Source organism: Falco punctatus, assembly GCF_963210335.1.
Source record: "Falco punctatus genome assembly, chromosome: 13".
Lineage (NCBI taxonomy): Eukaryota > Metazoa > Chordata > Aves > Falconiformes > Falconidae > Falco > Falco punctatus.
In genome coordinates, this window is record NC_137593.1 from 4390354 (window position 1) to 4406037 (window position 15684).

At 38.8% G+C, this 15684-nt stretch overlaps 1 protein-coding gene across 1 annotated transcript in view; it reads right to left on the reverse strand.

Moving 5' to 3' along the window:
- Positions 1 to 279: 279 nt before the first annotated feature.
- The window catches only part of BCHE (butyrylcholinesterase), a 48964-nt gene continuing 33559 nt past the window's right edge, over positions 280 to 15684 (reverse strand). Inside the window, exon 4 of the mRNA XM_080409561.1 lies at positions 280 to 11376. Within this exon, the coding sequence (XP_080265687.1) occupies positions 11249 to 11376 (128 nt within the window). The 3' untranslated portion in view covers positions 280 to 11248. The remainder of the gene's footprint in view (positions 11377 to 15684) is intronic.

The following is a 15684-nucleotide window of genomic DNA, read 5'->3' on the forward strand; positions in this document are numbered from 1 at the left end:
AAGTTACACCAAAGGAAACAGCAAAAACTTTTCCTGCGTAATGCAGGTGGTACTGTAGAAAAACTACGTCGTCAGCAGTTCTGACCACCTTCCTGGTTATGTTTGGCAACTCTGAGTCCTACAATCAATCAATGAACTGAGCTTCTCCATACAGTATTGAATTATAGTGTGTCTCAGAAGCAGCTAAGATACCTGGCTAGGGGACTATAAAGTGAAGTCAAGCAGCTAAGTCCTGAGTCCCAAACAATGAATGAGAAGTTCCATAATTCAAACAAAAACACCCTTGGAGCAGTACACGTATTTATTGCAAACCACAATTCATTTCTTTACATTTTATTTTACAAATTCTCCATTACTTGCTTCAGTTACAGTGAAATGGCCTACTGTATTTCAAGATATTTCAAGCTGATCTTGTACTTCACTTTTGTATGTCAGGAAATATTCAGACAATTGAACAATCAGATTACTGAAAAGCTGTTAAGTGCCTTGTGATGCAAGGAAGTGTGAGCTATTTAAGAACTAATGTGAAAAATGGCATCTTATACACTATCAGGTAAGTCTAAAAGGGGAAAAGGGAAGAATAAGTCAATACGATTAGACAGGACTGTATTCAGTGAGCACACTTTTGTTTAGAAATTGTGAGCAAAGAATGTTATCTCTTAGGAGATTTTCCTTTGGACTGTAAAAGAAGATACTTGTACTCTGTAACATGTATTTTGCCCTTGCGATCCTCATAGTTTGTAAGAGCAATCTGATTGAAAAGAATTGGATGTACAGAAATGACAGATTTTTTTACACTGGAGAAGTTAAAATGAATCCTTTATATTAAAAATTGCAAAGATTATTTATACAAGAAAGGAGGTGTTCAATCAATCATTTTTTAAAGCAGAAATGAGGTCAAAAAGAAAAATGTTGCATTAATGATAGCTATTTGGCAACTCTGTAGAGGTTCTTCTGGAATGAGAAACTGTTGAGTTCATTTGAGTGGACACACCACAAAACCATTACTTTAAACAGCTGGTAACTTTGGCCAAAGGGCTAAGTGAGCATTTGCAGCTAAGTGCCACATAAAAACTGAATAAAACTTAGAATCGTAGAGTATGTGTTTTGCTATGCTTTATCGATTGAGATTTCCCAAGCCCTCAGTACTGACCTAAATCTGCTCACTGTGAGGTTGAAAAGGTAGGTAAATATTAACAGATAAATTCCCACAACACCAACGGGCAAGATTTAAATGAGTGTGTCCTTCTTTTGCACAAACGTTGAAGAGACCCAGTGTGCACTCAGTTTCTTTCTTGCGTGAAGCAGGCAGGAGGAACCACTGCCATCCCTTCTGAGCTTGCAGGCTTTTAGCTGCAAAGTTTGCAAAATGGATAATTTAAGTGAGAGGGGAAAAAAAAAACAACAAAACAAAACAACACCAAAACCAACTTCACTGTCAAACCACAGCACTGCACTGAACAGGGTGTGTGTGAGCGAGCAGCTTCTCAACTGACCCACGGCACATCCCAATGGGAACGGTGGGCCTGGGTCAGCCAGGAGGAGGGCAAAGGACTCTGACGTGAGCCAACCCTTTCCTCCCAGACCCTGGGTCAGCACAATTGCCTGCCCTGCCCAGAGGGAAGCCATCCCCCACTGATCTCCAAAGGGCAGCCTGTGGCACCGGTTTGCATCCTAAACTGATGCATGTTGAGTGTAAACCTCTTTCTCATGCTGCCCCACTTTCCCTCACAAGCAGATGCTGCCGTGCACAGCTACATAGCTGCCTTTAGCGCAGTGTCAGAGAATGCCCGGTAGAATAAATGACTGTTTTTAATTCTTACAGGATATGCTGATCACAGTAAATGAATGAAATCTGGCTTTCAAACACTGAGGCTGTGTTCCAACTGCCAAACTTTTGCTTCCCAGCCTCAGAAGTGCCCCCCTCCCATAGCACTATCATTTCTGCACTGTACAAGTTAACAGCCTGAGTTTATATTCCTAAAATCCTACCACTTGAAAACATATCGAGGTTACACTGAAAGTCTACATCTGCCTTAGAAGGGACTAGGAAGTTGGAAATGCAAAAAATTCAGTAATTAGTGAGTCATGTGTTCATAAAGTGAGAAAAGCCTTATATCAGAAAATGCTTTTTTAAAATAATATATATCCAAAACATAGCAGAAACTGTGCTTATTTTTAAATAGAGTCTCCAGGATAGAAATACAATCAATGTTTATTAACAATTGAAAAAAATCTAAGCATTTGTGATAATTGAAGATGGAGCGCCAAAGAATTTAGCAGAGATAAGTGCCCATTTCCATCAAAATTTAGGTCAATGACAAACTATTAAGACATTTTCATGAAGCCCAAAGGATTGCAAGGAAAGTGTAAAGATACTTTTAATTATAACATTTTGTATCAAAATATATATTTACAGTAGATATACCCTACAAAAAGGTGGCAAGTATTTGTATGAAGAAAGCTGAAGAGGGTCAGAAAATATGCACATTCTACAGAAAATAGGGAATGTGGGCACTGTAATTAGTGGATCAAATTGCCAACGAATTGCAAAGAGGATCAGAGGGTAAAAAGATAATTAGCAGATCAAAGGGTAAGAAGCCAAGTGCTGAAACAAAGTGGTAGTAATAGAGACAGCTAAAGAGGAATTATTGACCAATAATTGTATTGCTTTAGGCAATGTATGCTTTGCTAGAACCGTTATTAACAAGGTTTTTAATGGACTAGTCTATTTTTATAAATGCAGAGTTATTAATGTCAAATGCCACAAATGCATTGTAAAGCCCGACTGCACTACCAGTATTCTAGCTTTTGGGAGTTTGTAACTGTAACACCAATGGGAAACAAAGGAAATCAGGCTACAGCAGCTGGTTACATGGTCAAGGGAATATAAAACTAACATAGAACGTGATTTTTCTAGGATTTGGCATAAGGCTTGTTCTTATATCAACTTAAATTTCATAGTTTATTCTGGAGTGGGTGACAGCCTGCATTAAAACCTCCATCAGTCATCCCCATCACTCTGAGTGAGTTTTATTCCCTCCCTTATCCAAAAGGCTTCAAAAGTCTGCCGACAGAAGACCATCTATTACTGTGCTACAGCACACCTGCCTCACCAGTAACAAGGTCAGATGGAATGAGTGAAGAGCTAATGAGGATCCAGGGGTTCCCAATTGTCCCCTGAAGGACTGTCTTGCCAGAAGAGCTAGACCTCTGCCTGAGTGAAGGTTTCAGTCCTCGTTTCATCAGCCCACTGTGCTACAGACATTGACTCCTGCTATGGCTGACGCTGTGGGATGTGGTTAGCCAGAGGTTAACTGGGTGGAAGGAGCAGGTAAGACCATTTGTACTCTAGGCTTCCTGACTACAGCACAAAACCTTAAAAGAAACCTTGTGCTATTGCTGCCTTACCACTGTTGGAGGTAGCTAAGGTCATTAATCTGGCATTTTTGTGCCCAGGGATAGGAAAGGAAATTCAACAAGGTTTTCTTTATTGCTTTCTTTGCTCTGAAGTATTGTCAAATTGCATTGCTCAGACCCAGTCCAGATGCTTCTTGGAGTAAAGGTAGAGACCTGTAGGCTGAGCTTTGACCAAGATCCCTGTTTGCAGTTCTGGACCCCCAGGGGATAGTCACAGGCTTGGGAGCTCCTGTAGTGGTGGGTTGTCAAGTACCCCTTTTCAGAAAGGAGACCTTGGATATATTGATCTTAACATTTTTAATAATGCATAACACTATCTGAATGTGGGTAAGGATGGGAACTGCTGCAGTGGATCAGATTTATGGTACAATTAACATAATCTGTTGAGAGCCTTGATGAGGGAGGACAGGACCTGAAGGCACACTGCCAGTTTTGTCAGGGATTGGCAGAGGATAGTTTTGGTTTCTGCTTCCATTTTTCAGAGTTCATTCATTAGCAAAATAATAGAAACATGTAAGTTAATCAGTGGCATTTTTAGTTGGCATTTAAGAGATTTTCCTCTGTAAAGAGGAGTATGTAAATACAATTTGTTCATAGCTTTACTCTTCCGTTTAGATTGTCATTAAGAGAAATCTGTGAAATAAAGTACATTCCGAGGTGTGGTAATGTTTTCTTAAACAGTAAATACTTAGTAATCTGGGAGGTAATAAAGATAGAAAACATTGGTCAAAGAGCTCTTATGCTTTTGCTGAAGGCAATGACAGAACTTTAATTAACTGAAAGTCACCCTGTGGTCTAAAACTGGTAGTGCAGAGGTCATTCCCAAAGACAGAGATGGTGTAAGTCTTATTGAATGGAGGCACCTGGGTGTACATATGTATATACTTGCAGTTTTGGTTTGTAATAATCATTCCTGGAGCAAGAATTACACCTGCAGCAAGAGCTACAAGATCAAGCTCTTTTAGAGAGCAGACATGGGAAAATCCACAACTATCCAAATCATTGTAGCACTGAAAATGAAATATGAAATGGGATGAACATCTAGATTAAAAAAGTATGCTGAAAGATAACTAAGGAACACTTTTCTGCAATTCTAACTCATAATTAAAAAAATAAATGTTAAATACATGTGCTTTAAGTCAGGAAAAATGAGGCATGGTTAAAGTTATTTAATGACTGATGTAGCTTCAGCTAGCAGTATCTATAAAATTTGTAGCTCTTAATTAGTGAGTGAGAAAAGTTTAATATTTCAGAAGTATTACTTTGGATGTGCAATTCCAGCTGGTTCTCGCAGTTCTAAATAAGGTCCTTGCGAATTACTTTCTAAACAATTCTTGATAAATGATCAGTCACATCTCTTGCTGCTTTTTCTGGGTTAATACCCTAATTGTCTCACGTATGAGATAGTAAAATAAGATCAGTCTCAAAACTCAGTTGAAATGTATCTATTTTGTAAGAAATGGTGCTGCATAGCCTGTAATAGAGAGAGGATGATGAGGTACCCTGAAGTGATTAGACGTGCTGCAAGAGTGAATTTAATTTAGAAGATTGAGAGGTGTGGAGATAACTGCTTTCTGCCTACAGACTTTTACCACTACTCAGTATAACTGAGGACTTTATAAATACTTTAAAGATATTAACCACAGAACTCCCAAATCGCAAGAACCACCTACACCATTTGTACATTGTTCTATTAATAGTGGCTAAAACATTAGCTCCTGCAACCATGGCATGATATTAAAATGGAGCAGAAATGAAAAGACCAGAAGCTGGTGTTCTTTTCCAGGCAAATAGGTGGGTTTGGAGGGACTAGATGCTTTTCAGTTTTAAAACAACAATAATTTCCTGGCTATCTCCAGATTCCTGACAAGAACGACAGTATTTTTTAAAAAGACAGTGATATATGTAATGACCAGGTTCAGTAAATCCCAAAAGACAGAGTGCCATAGCCTTTCTGTGTTCTCAAGCTGCTGCGATGCTATCGGGAAGGAAACTTTTTCGTCATCCACTTTTGTGTAACAGACCCTATGCTGGAATTAAGCTTCATTTTTCCTCCTAATTCTCCCCAAACTAACTGAAATCATTATGCAGCTAAACCTGCCCCTCCTCCAGCCCAGCACTTCTGCTTGCAACATGCCTGGAAGCCTTATTTAATCTCACCTGCAATCCAATTAAAACCCTCTCAAAAATTCACACCTGCTCTAATTGTAGATTCACATCACTGCTTCGTAGTCATTAAGTCTATGAGTTAAAGTTTTTATGAGTGCAACTAATCTAGTTTATCAACAAAACGCTGGAAGGTTTACGCGCTAAAACAAGATAATCAGTATTCATGCTTCAAGATTTCAGCAGGGGTCAGGAAGGAATTATCTTGTCTTATGAAGCATTTCAAAATGGCTAATTATGTTTGTTCCTAAAATTTGGTCCTAAAACAACTGAAATCAGAGTAAAAGCTTTTGAACTGTTAACTGTGAATGACTAATTTGGCTGTCTTGATTTCTATCAGAAAGTCCTGGGATCACTTTCTTCTTCAGGATAGACCAAAAAGATACACTTCAAAAATACAAACCCAGTAACGCACAAGCCTCCATGTTGCTTGCAAAGCCTGGGAACATACGTCTGAGGGGCATTGCTGCCGAGCCTGTGTTTCTGTCTCTGTGTATGCATGGTTGCCTGTTCTCCAAGGGGCACGTGGTTTTAAAGCAGTGGGCCTCGCAGCTCACAGAACGGAGTCAAGGTTGTTAAACACTGACCTTGAGCACACAGCTGTGAAATACCTCTAGGAGATCCCAAACATGCAGAATTGAAATAGTTTAAAATTTTCTATTTTGCTAGAGGTTTGTGGTTGTTTTTTTTTTTAAAAAGTTTCTTCACCTTTATACAGCAGCGATCACCTAGCAATGGAAAACCCACCTAGAAACTTAGATAATGACAAATAAGAAGAAAGCAGTGAGAAAGAGAAATATATGCAATGTAGCCAGGAATGCTTTTTGATGATATTTTTTTTCCTAATGGATTCTTGCTCCCAATCCACCCAGAGTAAACTAACAGGCATGTGACATGGACTACAGATGGATCAGCTGTGGCAAACACATACAGCTGCACATATCTGTTACACAGGTGCTTGGCTCTGGGCTTGCTGGCTGGCCAGGAGCAGTCAGAGGTTTTGGCAAGCGCCTGTAGTTCCACAGGTTGGAAGAGAAAAGCCAGTGAGAGAGTAGTCAGCTGGCACCACCGCTTTCCATAGCAGCCCCCAAGCCTGAGCCAAACCCACCAGTCTCATTCCTCACCCCACATTCTGAATCACTGTCAAATTCCTAAACTTATTTTGCAATTCAGTGGGAGGCTTTTTTGGCCGGAGTTATTGGAACAGGGACACTGGCATACTTAGTACCTCTGTGTACAGTAGTAAGCCCTTTAGTTGTTGATCATTCTGGGACAGAAGTGCTTGTGCAGGGGTTTTACGGTCTGTTTGGTTTGGGGGTGTCCCCCCACCTTGTGTTTTGTTTTGATTTTATTTTGGGATTGGTGCATTCTTTCTATTTGGTTGGTTTGTTTTCTTTTAGAGGGACTGGTATCTTATCTTTTGGTTGCTTTTTTTTCTGGATTTTTTTTTTTTTTTGTTCCTTGGGTTTTTCCCCTGGAGGGGAAGTTAGGGCAGGAGCCCTCTGTGCACAGGCTGGCATGTGGCCGTGGCAGAGCTGGCTGCTCTTTACTAGCTGGACATGCTGCAGGTGTAATTGAAGTACAGCGATGTTTATTATGTCCCTCTAAATAGCTGCTGCTGATGTTGCAGAACTGGTGCTGAGCCAGTAGAAATACATGAACCATAATCAAGCCTGAGAAGACGACATTATCGTGTTGATGGAGACAAATATATATTTCTCTGCTGTTAATGCTATGTTCAGATTAGTCTATGTGATATCTGCATATGACAATGGACCATTTGCTAATGATCTGTTGTGATAGGAACATCAGAGAGGCCTACAGATGTCATATTAAGCTTATACATCATGAAATATGTATACATCTTTCTGCCAGTTCCATCAGTTCTTATTATTGTAAGAATTTTCTCCCCAGCACTCTACTTAGAATAATAATTAAGAAAAAGACCTTCTGTTGCAAAGATACCTTTCCAACTATGAGCTGGTAGACTTGCCTCCACCCCTAGCTATTAAGAGACACATAGGAGCTGTCTATTCATGGAGATCTAAACTGGGCATGTATATCTATGTGTTTATAGCAGAGTAATCTCTGCTCTATAAATAGCCTGAGCCTCTAGTGACCAAAGGCGGCCAAAAATCCAGGCTTCCACTTAAACAGAGATTTGGCTTTATCAGTATGACAAACCTAGAGTGATGGCCAGGGCTTTGCACAGCAAAGCCTGAGCACCCATCCCAAAAATCCAAGCTATGAGTGTAAAATCTGCCACCAGGAGGAAGCCTGGACATGCTGCAGGGGTGTCATTTTGCTAGAGACAACTGAGAGCCTCTGTACAAAGCCAGAAAGATTCAACCTTGGTCAGTCCAGCTTTGCAGACCAGCCTTAGACCTAGACCTAGACCTGGCTGCCCAGACCAGGTACCCTGAACATCCCAGCTCCTTCAGTTTCTGATACTGCAGCAGGAGCACAGGTGGGATTTCACTCACATAATGCTTATCTAACCCAAACTCCTTTACACAAAACATTTAAAATGCAAAACCTGGTGATTTTAATTAAACACAGTTTTGCTGGGATTTTTTTTTACTCAACTCATCTCATGACTCTCTCTAAAATATGTGTGAAATGTCTGTAATTTAATCAGTGTGCTGCTAGTTTATAAGCCTAATGACAACTGGTTTAATGCCAGCGTTTTTGTTGGCACTGGAGTTCATTTTCTTCTAATCTTTCAGCAACTCTGGGACTAAATGCAGAATTCTTGCTTTGGATATCAAGAATAGTAAAGAAGAATCAACACATTTTCGCTGGTTTCACACAGAAATCTTGGTTTCTTGCCTTTTTTGAGCCAAAAGAAAACGTTAAGAAGCAGCATTACATCTTCAGTGAGGTCTGGGTGAGATATCCCTCTAATATGTAATCATGATTTTTGCAGTAACACAGTATCCTCAAACAATTTCCAGCCTATGTTTGTCTGACCTTTAGTTTGAAACTACCCATGATAGGGACTGGTCTTTTTTCACTTTTCATTACTTTAGACACTTACATCCAAGTACTTAAGGCTTTCTTGTTTCTGCATTAAGTGTGGGATATGAATATATGACTAAATGATATATTGATTTCATATGAATGATAAATGAAGATATCATTTTGCAGCATATGAAAAAATACAAAGGTAGCAATTTTGTTAACACCAAGAAAATCAGTAAAACCACACTTCAAAAAGTGGTTTAACCTTTATTCTATTCTGCTTTTCTGTTCTCTTCCTTCCATACTTTTTCCTTCTTAAGGACGTCACAGGCACGGTGTGCATACTGTGGAAAGGATATTAGTCTTCCAGCAGACCTTTCCCAGCCTGGCTCACAGCTCACACGGACAAAGCACACTTCCCTAGCCAAACATTTGCTAAAATGCTTTGCAACCTGCCCTTCCCAAAGGTTATTTGTGCATTTTAATCAGCTCAGATTTTTTTTTTCCTCTCCCTTGATTAGGCTGATTAGACAGATAGATAGTGAAATATAGCTAAGAGGAGGATATCAAAAGAAACAAATGGTGTTTTTAAATGTGCTTAGGTGTTTGTTGCTGGTGCTGTCAAGGCTCACTGTGGCAGATTGGCAGCCAACACGTCTGTGAAGCACACCATGTAAACAAAATGGGCAATGCCAGAACTGGCTCAGTGATGGACAGAAAGCTCATATTTCTGTCATTTGGTGGTGGTTTGCTTGGTTTGCTGTTGTTTTTTTTCAGTAGCTCATCACTGGCAGGAGGAATATCCAATAAAAACTCAATACAACACAAACTGATACAGCTTTCCATGCAAGTATTAATAGCAGTAATTGTGCTAATGTATGTAATGAGCTAATTACCTGTGGTATAAACATGAAGTGCTGCATAATGGGGGCTTTTCAATCCCAGATAATTTCAAGTTTTAATCAGCTTGCTCAAAAATGACCAGTTTTTTTGATTGTGTAGGTTTAATTCTAGTCTTTGGAAATACCGTGCTAAAAGGTGGTTTTCCATAATTTAGTCAGGAAATAGTTGCATTCTCTTAGAAATAACTGAAAAGATGATAAGCCATCATCTCTCACGCAATTTGGCCTTTCTGCAAAAATAAATCTTTTAATTGTAGGTATCCTCTGTGGTCAAAATGATTGCCAGGAAGAGAATGCTCTCTGTTCATTATCTAGATCTCTTCGGTCTACTCAATTTGAGAAGGAATTTTGCAAGAGCTTGCAATCACCAGAACAGAAAATAGATTCACTGAAATGCTATTACATTTACAGAAAGCTTCAGGATAATTTATTTATGAGATGGGTTGTTGCTTTTACATAATCCTTACGTTTATCAAATTTTTGGCATTTATTCTTCCCAGTTGGGCCAGTAAAAAGCAGCCAATTAAGGTGTTATTCAGGCATACAACTTCCAACCTTATCCAGAAGCTGAGAATTAGGAAGAAGAATTATCCAAGGGTTTTGGTGGGGGGTGTGTGTTTGGTTGGTTGTTTTTTTAAAAAAAAACTTCTAATAGATTCAGCTCAACTAGGTAGGAAGAGGTGCAGAAGATGCTTACTTGTGTGCCAACTAGAGCTCACCTGACCAAGTCAAAGAGCTGGGTCCTTCCTACCCAAGGTCACAATGTCTCCCTACAGTGGTTCCCTTCCCAGCCTCCCTCAGGAGGAGCAAGGGCTTCGGGGCCAGGTCCCACCCTGGTGCTGAGAGCTGGCTGGCTAAGCAGGGCTTTCAGGGCTCCTTTCTGATGAACCTGATGATGTGCAGATCAATGCTCTTCTGCAGGTATAAAAACTTATCCATCGTGTTCTGGTAAACATGAGGCTGTCCCTCGAACTAAGAGGCAACTTGGAGGACCAAAAAAACATCACAGCTGAAGCTTACTCCATAGCAGAGACTTTTTACCAGTTGAAGGCAGTGGGTGCTTGACCAGGGAGAGCTGTGAGTTCATGATGTGAATATGTAGCTCTTTACTCCTTGAAAAATGAGGATAGCAGCAGAGGTGTCAGTTTTTCTGGCTTGTTTAGTTATTGTGCTTGTACAGGGACTGCCAGTGACTTAGACCTTCAGTACATACTTTGAACACTTTCCTGCTATGGCTTTGTCCTACAGATTTGCCTGTAAAACAGCAATGATTCAGGCTTTAATGGCAGTCTTAAAACTTTTTGGTCTAACAAGCAGGTATCATTTGGTGTGTCCAGCAAAGTTGTTATCTCTTTATGTTTATGTCAATTAAATTATGTCTGTAGAAAGGTTTAAGTGCTGTGGCATTGAAGTTAAAGATCAAAACCAATTGTTTTGCATAGCAATACTGTAAAACACTGCTATTTCTATTAAAAAAAATCCATTTTTCTGTAACAGATTACATTGTTTCTTTGAAGTGTGAATTTAAGCAGCTAATGTTTATAATATGTACATCACTAATCTTCAGACTTTAATCTCTATAGTCCTATTTAACCCACTGAAGCTTCAAAGGGTATGGATGCCTTATATTGTTTATTGAGATATGAGGTAAAATATAAATGAAAGATCTGGGGAATCAAAATTATATCCATAACATTTTTTTAATGTGCATAACATATTTAATGCTAGACGTGTTAGAAAGCTACCTGTATATTTGCCTGATGAACAGTAATACGGACATATTGGAAAGGGAAAACATATTAATTAGAGCCTGCACATCTCTCCTTCTTGCTAGTGTAATCATTAAATTGATTTTTCCAGTCTGACATGTAATTGTTCCAGCGATGGAATCCTGCTTTCCACTCTCGTTCTGCTTCATCAATATTTCCTGTAAAACATGAAATGGGTTACATTAATCTAAATTTGAATCTCTTTATATGCTAATTGAAAAATAATTTTGATTATCAATGTAATTTGCTCCAAATAAATTATAGGACGGTCTTTTGCCTCTTTTCTTAAACCTGGAATAACTAAAAATTCGGTGATTAACACTTTATCTTTACACCAGGAAGGAAGGACTACAAAGGTATCATTCTGGCACACCACAGGGTAATAAATATACTTATGTATGGGCTTCTTGCTTTGGGGTAATACTTCTGTTCATCAAATTCATCATTTTAAAGCCACCTTTTCCTTTCAATCACAAAAAATATTACTTTGGTTCAGTATACCCCACAGTGAAACCTCTATACCCCAAAGACTATGATACACAAACTGAGATAAGTGCTTGTAAAGATATAGTGAAATCGAAGCTTTGTTCAAGGCAACAGCGTTATTGTTAGTTTTAATGGATTTGAATGGATGGCCAGGATTTCACCCTACTGTGGAATCAAACCGCAAGCTGGAAGTGCAAGGGGTGCAAGTTTGGAGAAGGATTCTGTAAAATGTGCACTGGGTCGACATGAAACCATCTTGTTTTTTCTCTTTCATTCCAGTCTATAAAGCATTTGCCGACTAATCCTGTGTCTCGGGGCAATATTTATTGCCAAATTTGTTATGGGCATCAAGGCAAAGGGTGAGGATGAGAGGAGTAATAAAAATATATCATATTACAAGGTTCCCAGGGTATTTTAAGGATAGGGATCGCTTCCTCCAGTCCCAAAAGTAATTAATGCTAGGGAGAAATGCAGTGACCTTGCAGGAACAACCCATACAATAGCTAAAGGAAAGTTAACGTACGGAGGCTGTATCACATGCTGTGGCTTATTTTGGATCGGTTGTAGACTTTAAGAAAAAGTTTAGAAACCATTTATGCTCTATGAATACTTTATTCATTCTGGACCTAATTAACTTGGTGTCCCATATTGACATAGCTTGCTTCCAAAAAAACTTGGGAATGGTGTCCATGAGATAACGGTTCCATGGTTTCTTTATGCTCTTTTGACTTTATGTTCTTCTGCTGCAGTAGAGCACAGGCCCTTCCCATCCATCCATCCACCTTCCCCCCCCCCCACCTTTGTGATCTGCCAGCACTGCAAGTTTAACTGGTTATGTGAAAATGAAATGCTTCTGTGTTTTACACATCAGTAGAGAAAGTATTGTGGAAAGAGAGTAAACAGAAACGGAGATTTAGTTTGGAGAAGCATCCAGTAATTTGGTTGCTTATCTGCAGTTTAGCTCAACATATCCAAACCTGTTTGGTCTGGAAGTCCAGATGGCAGTTTAATGAGACTTTGAAATGAGATTTACATTACTACTTGGTTTCAGTGAGACCAGAAATAAAACCAAGATACTTTTTCTTGGGAAGTTCTCTACTATTGCTTGTAGACAAAAGGAAAATTGTGAAGAAAATATAGGGATAAAATTAACCACTCTCCCTCAGTTCAAAGATGGAAAAAAGCTGGATTATGTCAGAGTTCAAAGAAAAGTTCAGATCACTTTTAAATTTTTTCTGCAGGCCACAATTGCCATTAACTCATAGAGGATTTGTAAATGCTGGTATAGCTCATAGGACTATAGGGAGAAGACGTGCACAACATTTTACTTTCCTAACTCTAAGAACTTGCCTTTATATCTTTCTTAATTCAAAGATGTAGCCACCTATTCCTCCTTTAATTATTCAGGTTTAGATGTGTTTGAAGTTTGCCCAAAGACTTTAGAAACTGTAATACCTCTAATATACACGTCTTCAATTAAAAGTCAATGTTCTAGAGCATAAATTATGAGGCATTTCAGTGCTTCTTAAAGATCATGGTGAAGAAGTGAGTCAGCTAGAAAAAGCAGACAACAAGAAATTCAGAGTAGCCACCATTATGAATCTAAAAGACAAAAGAGGGAAGGAAAACACTGAAAGAGGAACTTGGATTCCCATTTGTTTGCTTTTTTTTTTCAGTGATAAGATCCAAATTGAAGTCACAAGTCAATGCATCCCATTATCACCAACATCATCAATCTCTTTGAAGCAACCACCCATGACTTAGATGAGCTGACAGCTGGAAGGCAAAAAAAAACGATTAGAGAATTCAACTTGACCGATAATTACAGCTCAGAGCAGTGGGTTACTACAATGTGCTGCAGTACTACGGAAGTCAGCTAATAATACAGTGAGGTTATATTGTTATGCGCAGTCATTCAGGCAAGCCCAAACTTTATGGTAATAGTGATTAGCCTAATGCAAAGCCCAGTGAAGTTTACAAGGAGGAAAGGGGAGACTTCACTGAGGTATAATTCATTGCTTACTGCTCAGAAAGGTCCCAGTTTAACAGACCAGAGGAAAAAAAAAAAAGTTTTTTGATTCTTTGGCAGTGTCGGTGCAGACAGCTGGCATTTCTTTTCTTTCCACACAGGCACGCAGCCCTTACTTTAATGGCATTATAGCAAAGTTAAATTTATCTCCATACCATCATTTGTTGAACTGCTAGCTGTGCCAATAAAGTGCTAATCTTAAATGTATTTTTGTGTATTAACATTAAGATTGGGACAAAGGCCATATAGCTGTTATGATATAGTATAATTAATAAGGGATGACAAGTTAGAATTGATTTTACTGTCCTCAACAGCTCATAAATGTGGGTACCCGCAAACTTCTTGTTTCATTAATATGATAAATGTTACAAGTTTATCTATGCTGTAGATTCTCATGGTGATAATTTCTACATAAATGTTCAGAAAAAAAGAAAACAAATGGTATCTATTCTTCAGTACCCCTGTTCAATGCTCTTTAATTACCCACTCTGCATATCAATGTTTTTTTAACCACAACAGAACATTTTTTAATATGTATTTTTAAGGACTGCAGATTTTAATTTTCTGTCTTTATTTCCTTCTTCCAAAAGTCAAGAGAGCTCTCTGGGAAATGAAATGTTGTAAGGTCTGTTATCTTTCCTATGGCCTGGAATGCAAGGTACTGGAGTTAAAGAAATCGGGTTAAGGCACACAACTTATTGCCCATAGGCGCCGTTGATAGGTGCAGCAGGTGAGGTGACTTTTGAGTAGTCCACCTTTCTGCATGTATAACGAGCGCATCATCTAGCTCTGTGGAAACTGGCCGCTTCTTCTGATGGTGAATTTTCCAAATAGTCATATTTTAAATACTCAGGGTAAGAAGAATATTAAGCTCTATAGAATCCACATACTGTTTGGAAGATCATAACAAATACAATTTGTTATTCACTGGTCAATAGGTTGGACTTATCTCTGCCTCCACATTCAAAGTCTTCTTAGGGTTGTTTTAAGATATATTTATATTACCTACTTGGAAGTTTGATTTTTCTATAGATGTTATATGATGCAGTAACATCAAATAAAATAGAAAATTATCCATTATATGTATTAGGCACACTAAAATAGTAATGGAACAATAAATGGAAAGCTTGGCTGCCTGCAACTTTCTATAATCAGGAAACAGCATATATAAATAGAGCTCTAGATGCATTAAAGATTGTGTAAAGGAGGTTGAGTCTAACATAGTTCCTTTTATAATTAACAGATGATTGCTCTAAAAGCTACTTAAGAGTCACTCATCATTTACTGTCCCTTTGGTGTGTTTCTTTCAGAAGCAGTCATCAGAAAAAGTTCTTGTGATTGTCCCAGTGCTCATGCCCTCGAATGAAATATTAATTACTGGATGTTCCCAGCTTCTCCTGGGGTGAGGGCGAACGGGGTATATTCTTGGTATCTTGGCAATAGGGTTGAAATCTGTGTAGAAATCGTGTCTAGTTGGAATTGAGAGCCCACGTAAGGCATGACTGGGTCCAGTTGAGCTGTCCAGTGATTATTATCAAGCTGGACAAAAAACTACAACTTTTGATTCATGGCTTCAATTATACTTTCATATGTTGAAATGGGAGGAGAAGACATTGAGAAATCTTCTAAAATCATACAAAGTGCTTTAGAGATATAAAGGCCAGTATTTTATACACGGCTCTTACTGTTGTGTTAATGTGTGAGGCTTATGTATTTTTCCTTAATAGCTTTCTCAATCCATAACTATGACAATTTTGTTTGTTTGTTTATTTTGGAATGTACCTGATTTGGTTGCTTAAGAAAAATATCTATCCATAAAGATGGCAGGGACTAAATATTTTCCTCTCTCATATATTTAACTGCCTCAAGGATCTTGTCTTACCCAGCCTGTCATGGGAACAGGTTCTCTCAGGTGCCGGGCGCATCTAGAGCCACCCGTGCCATGCTGAGG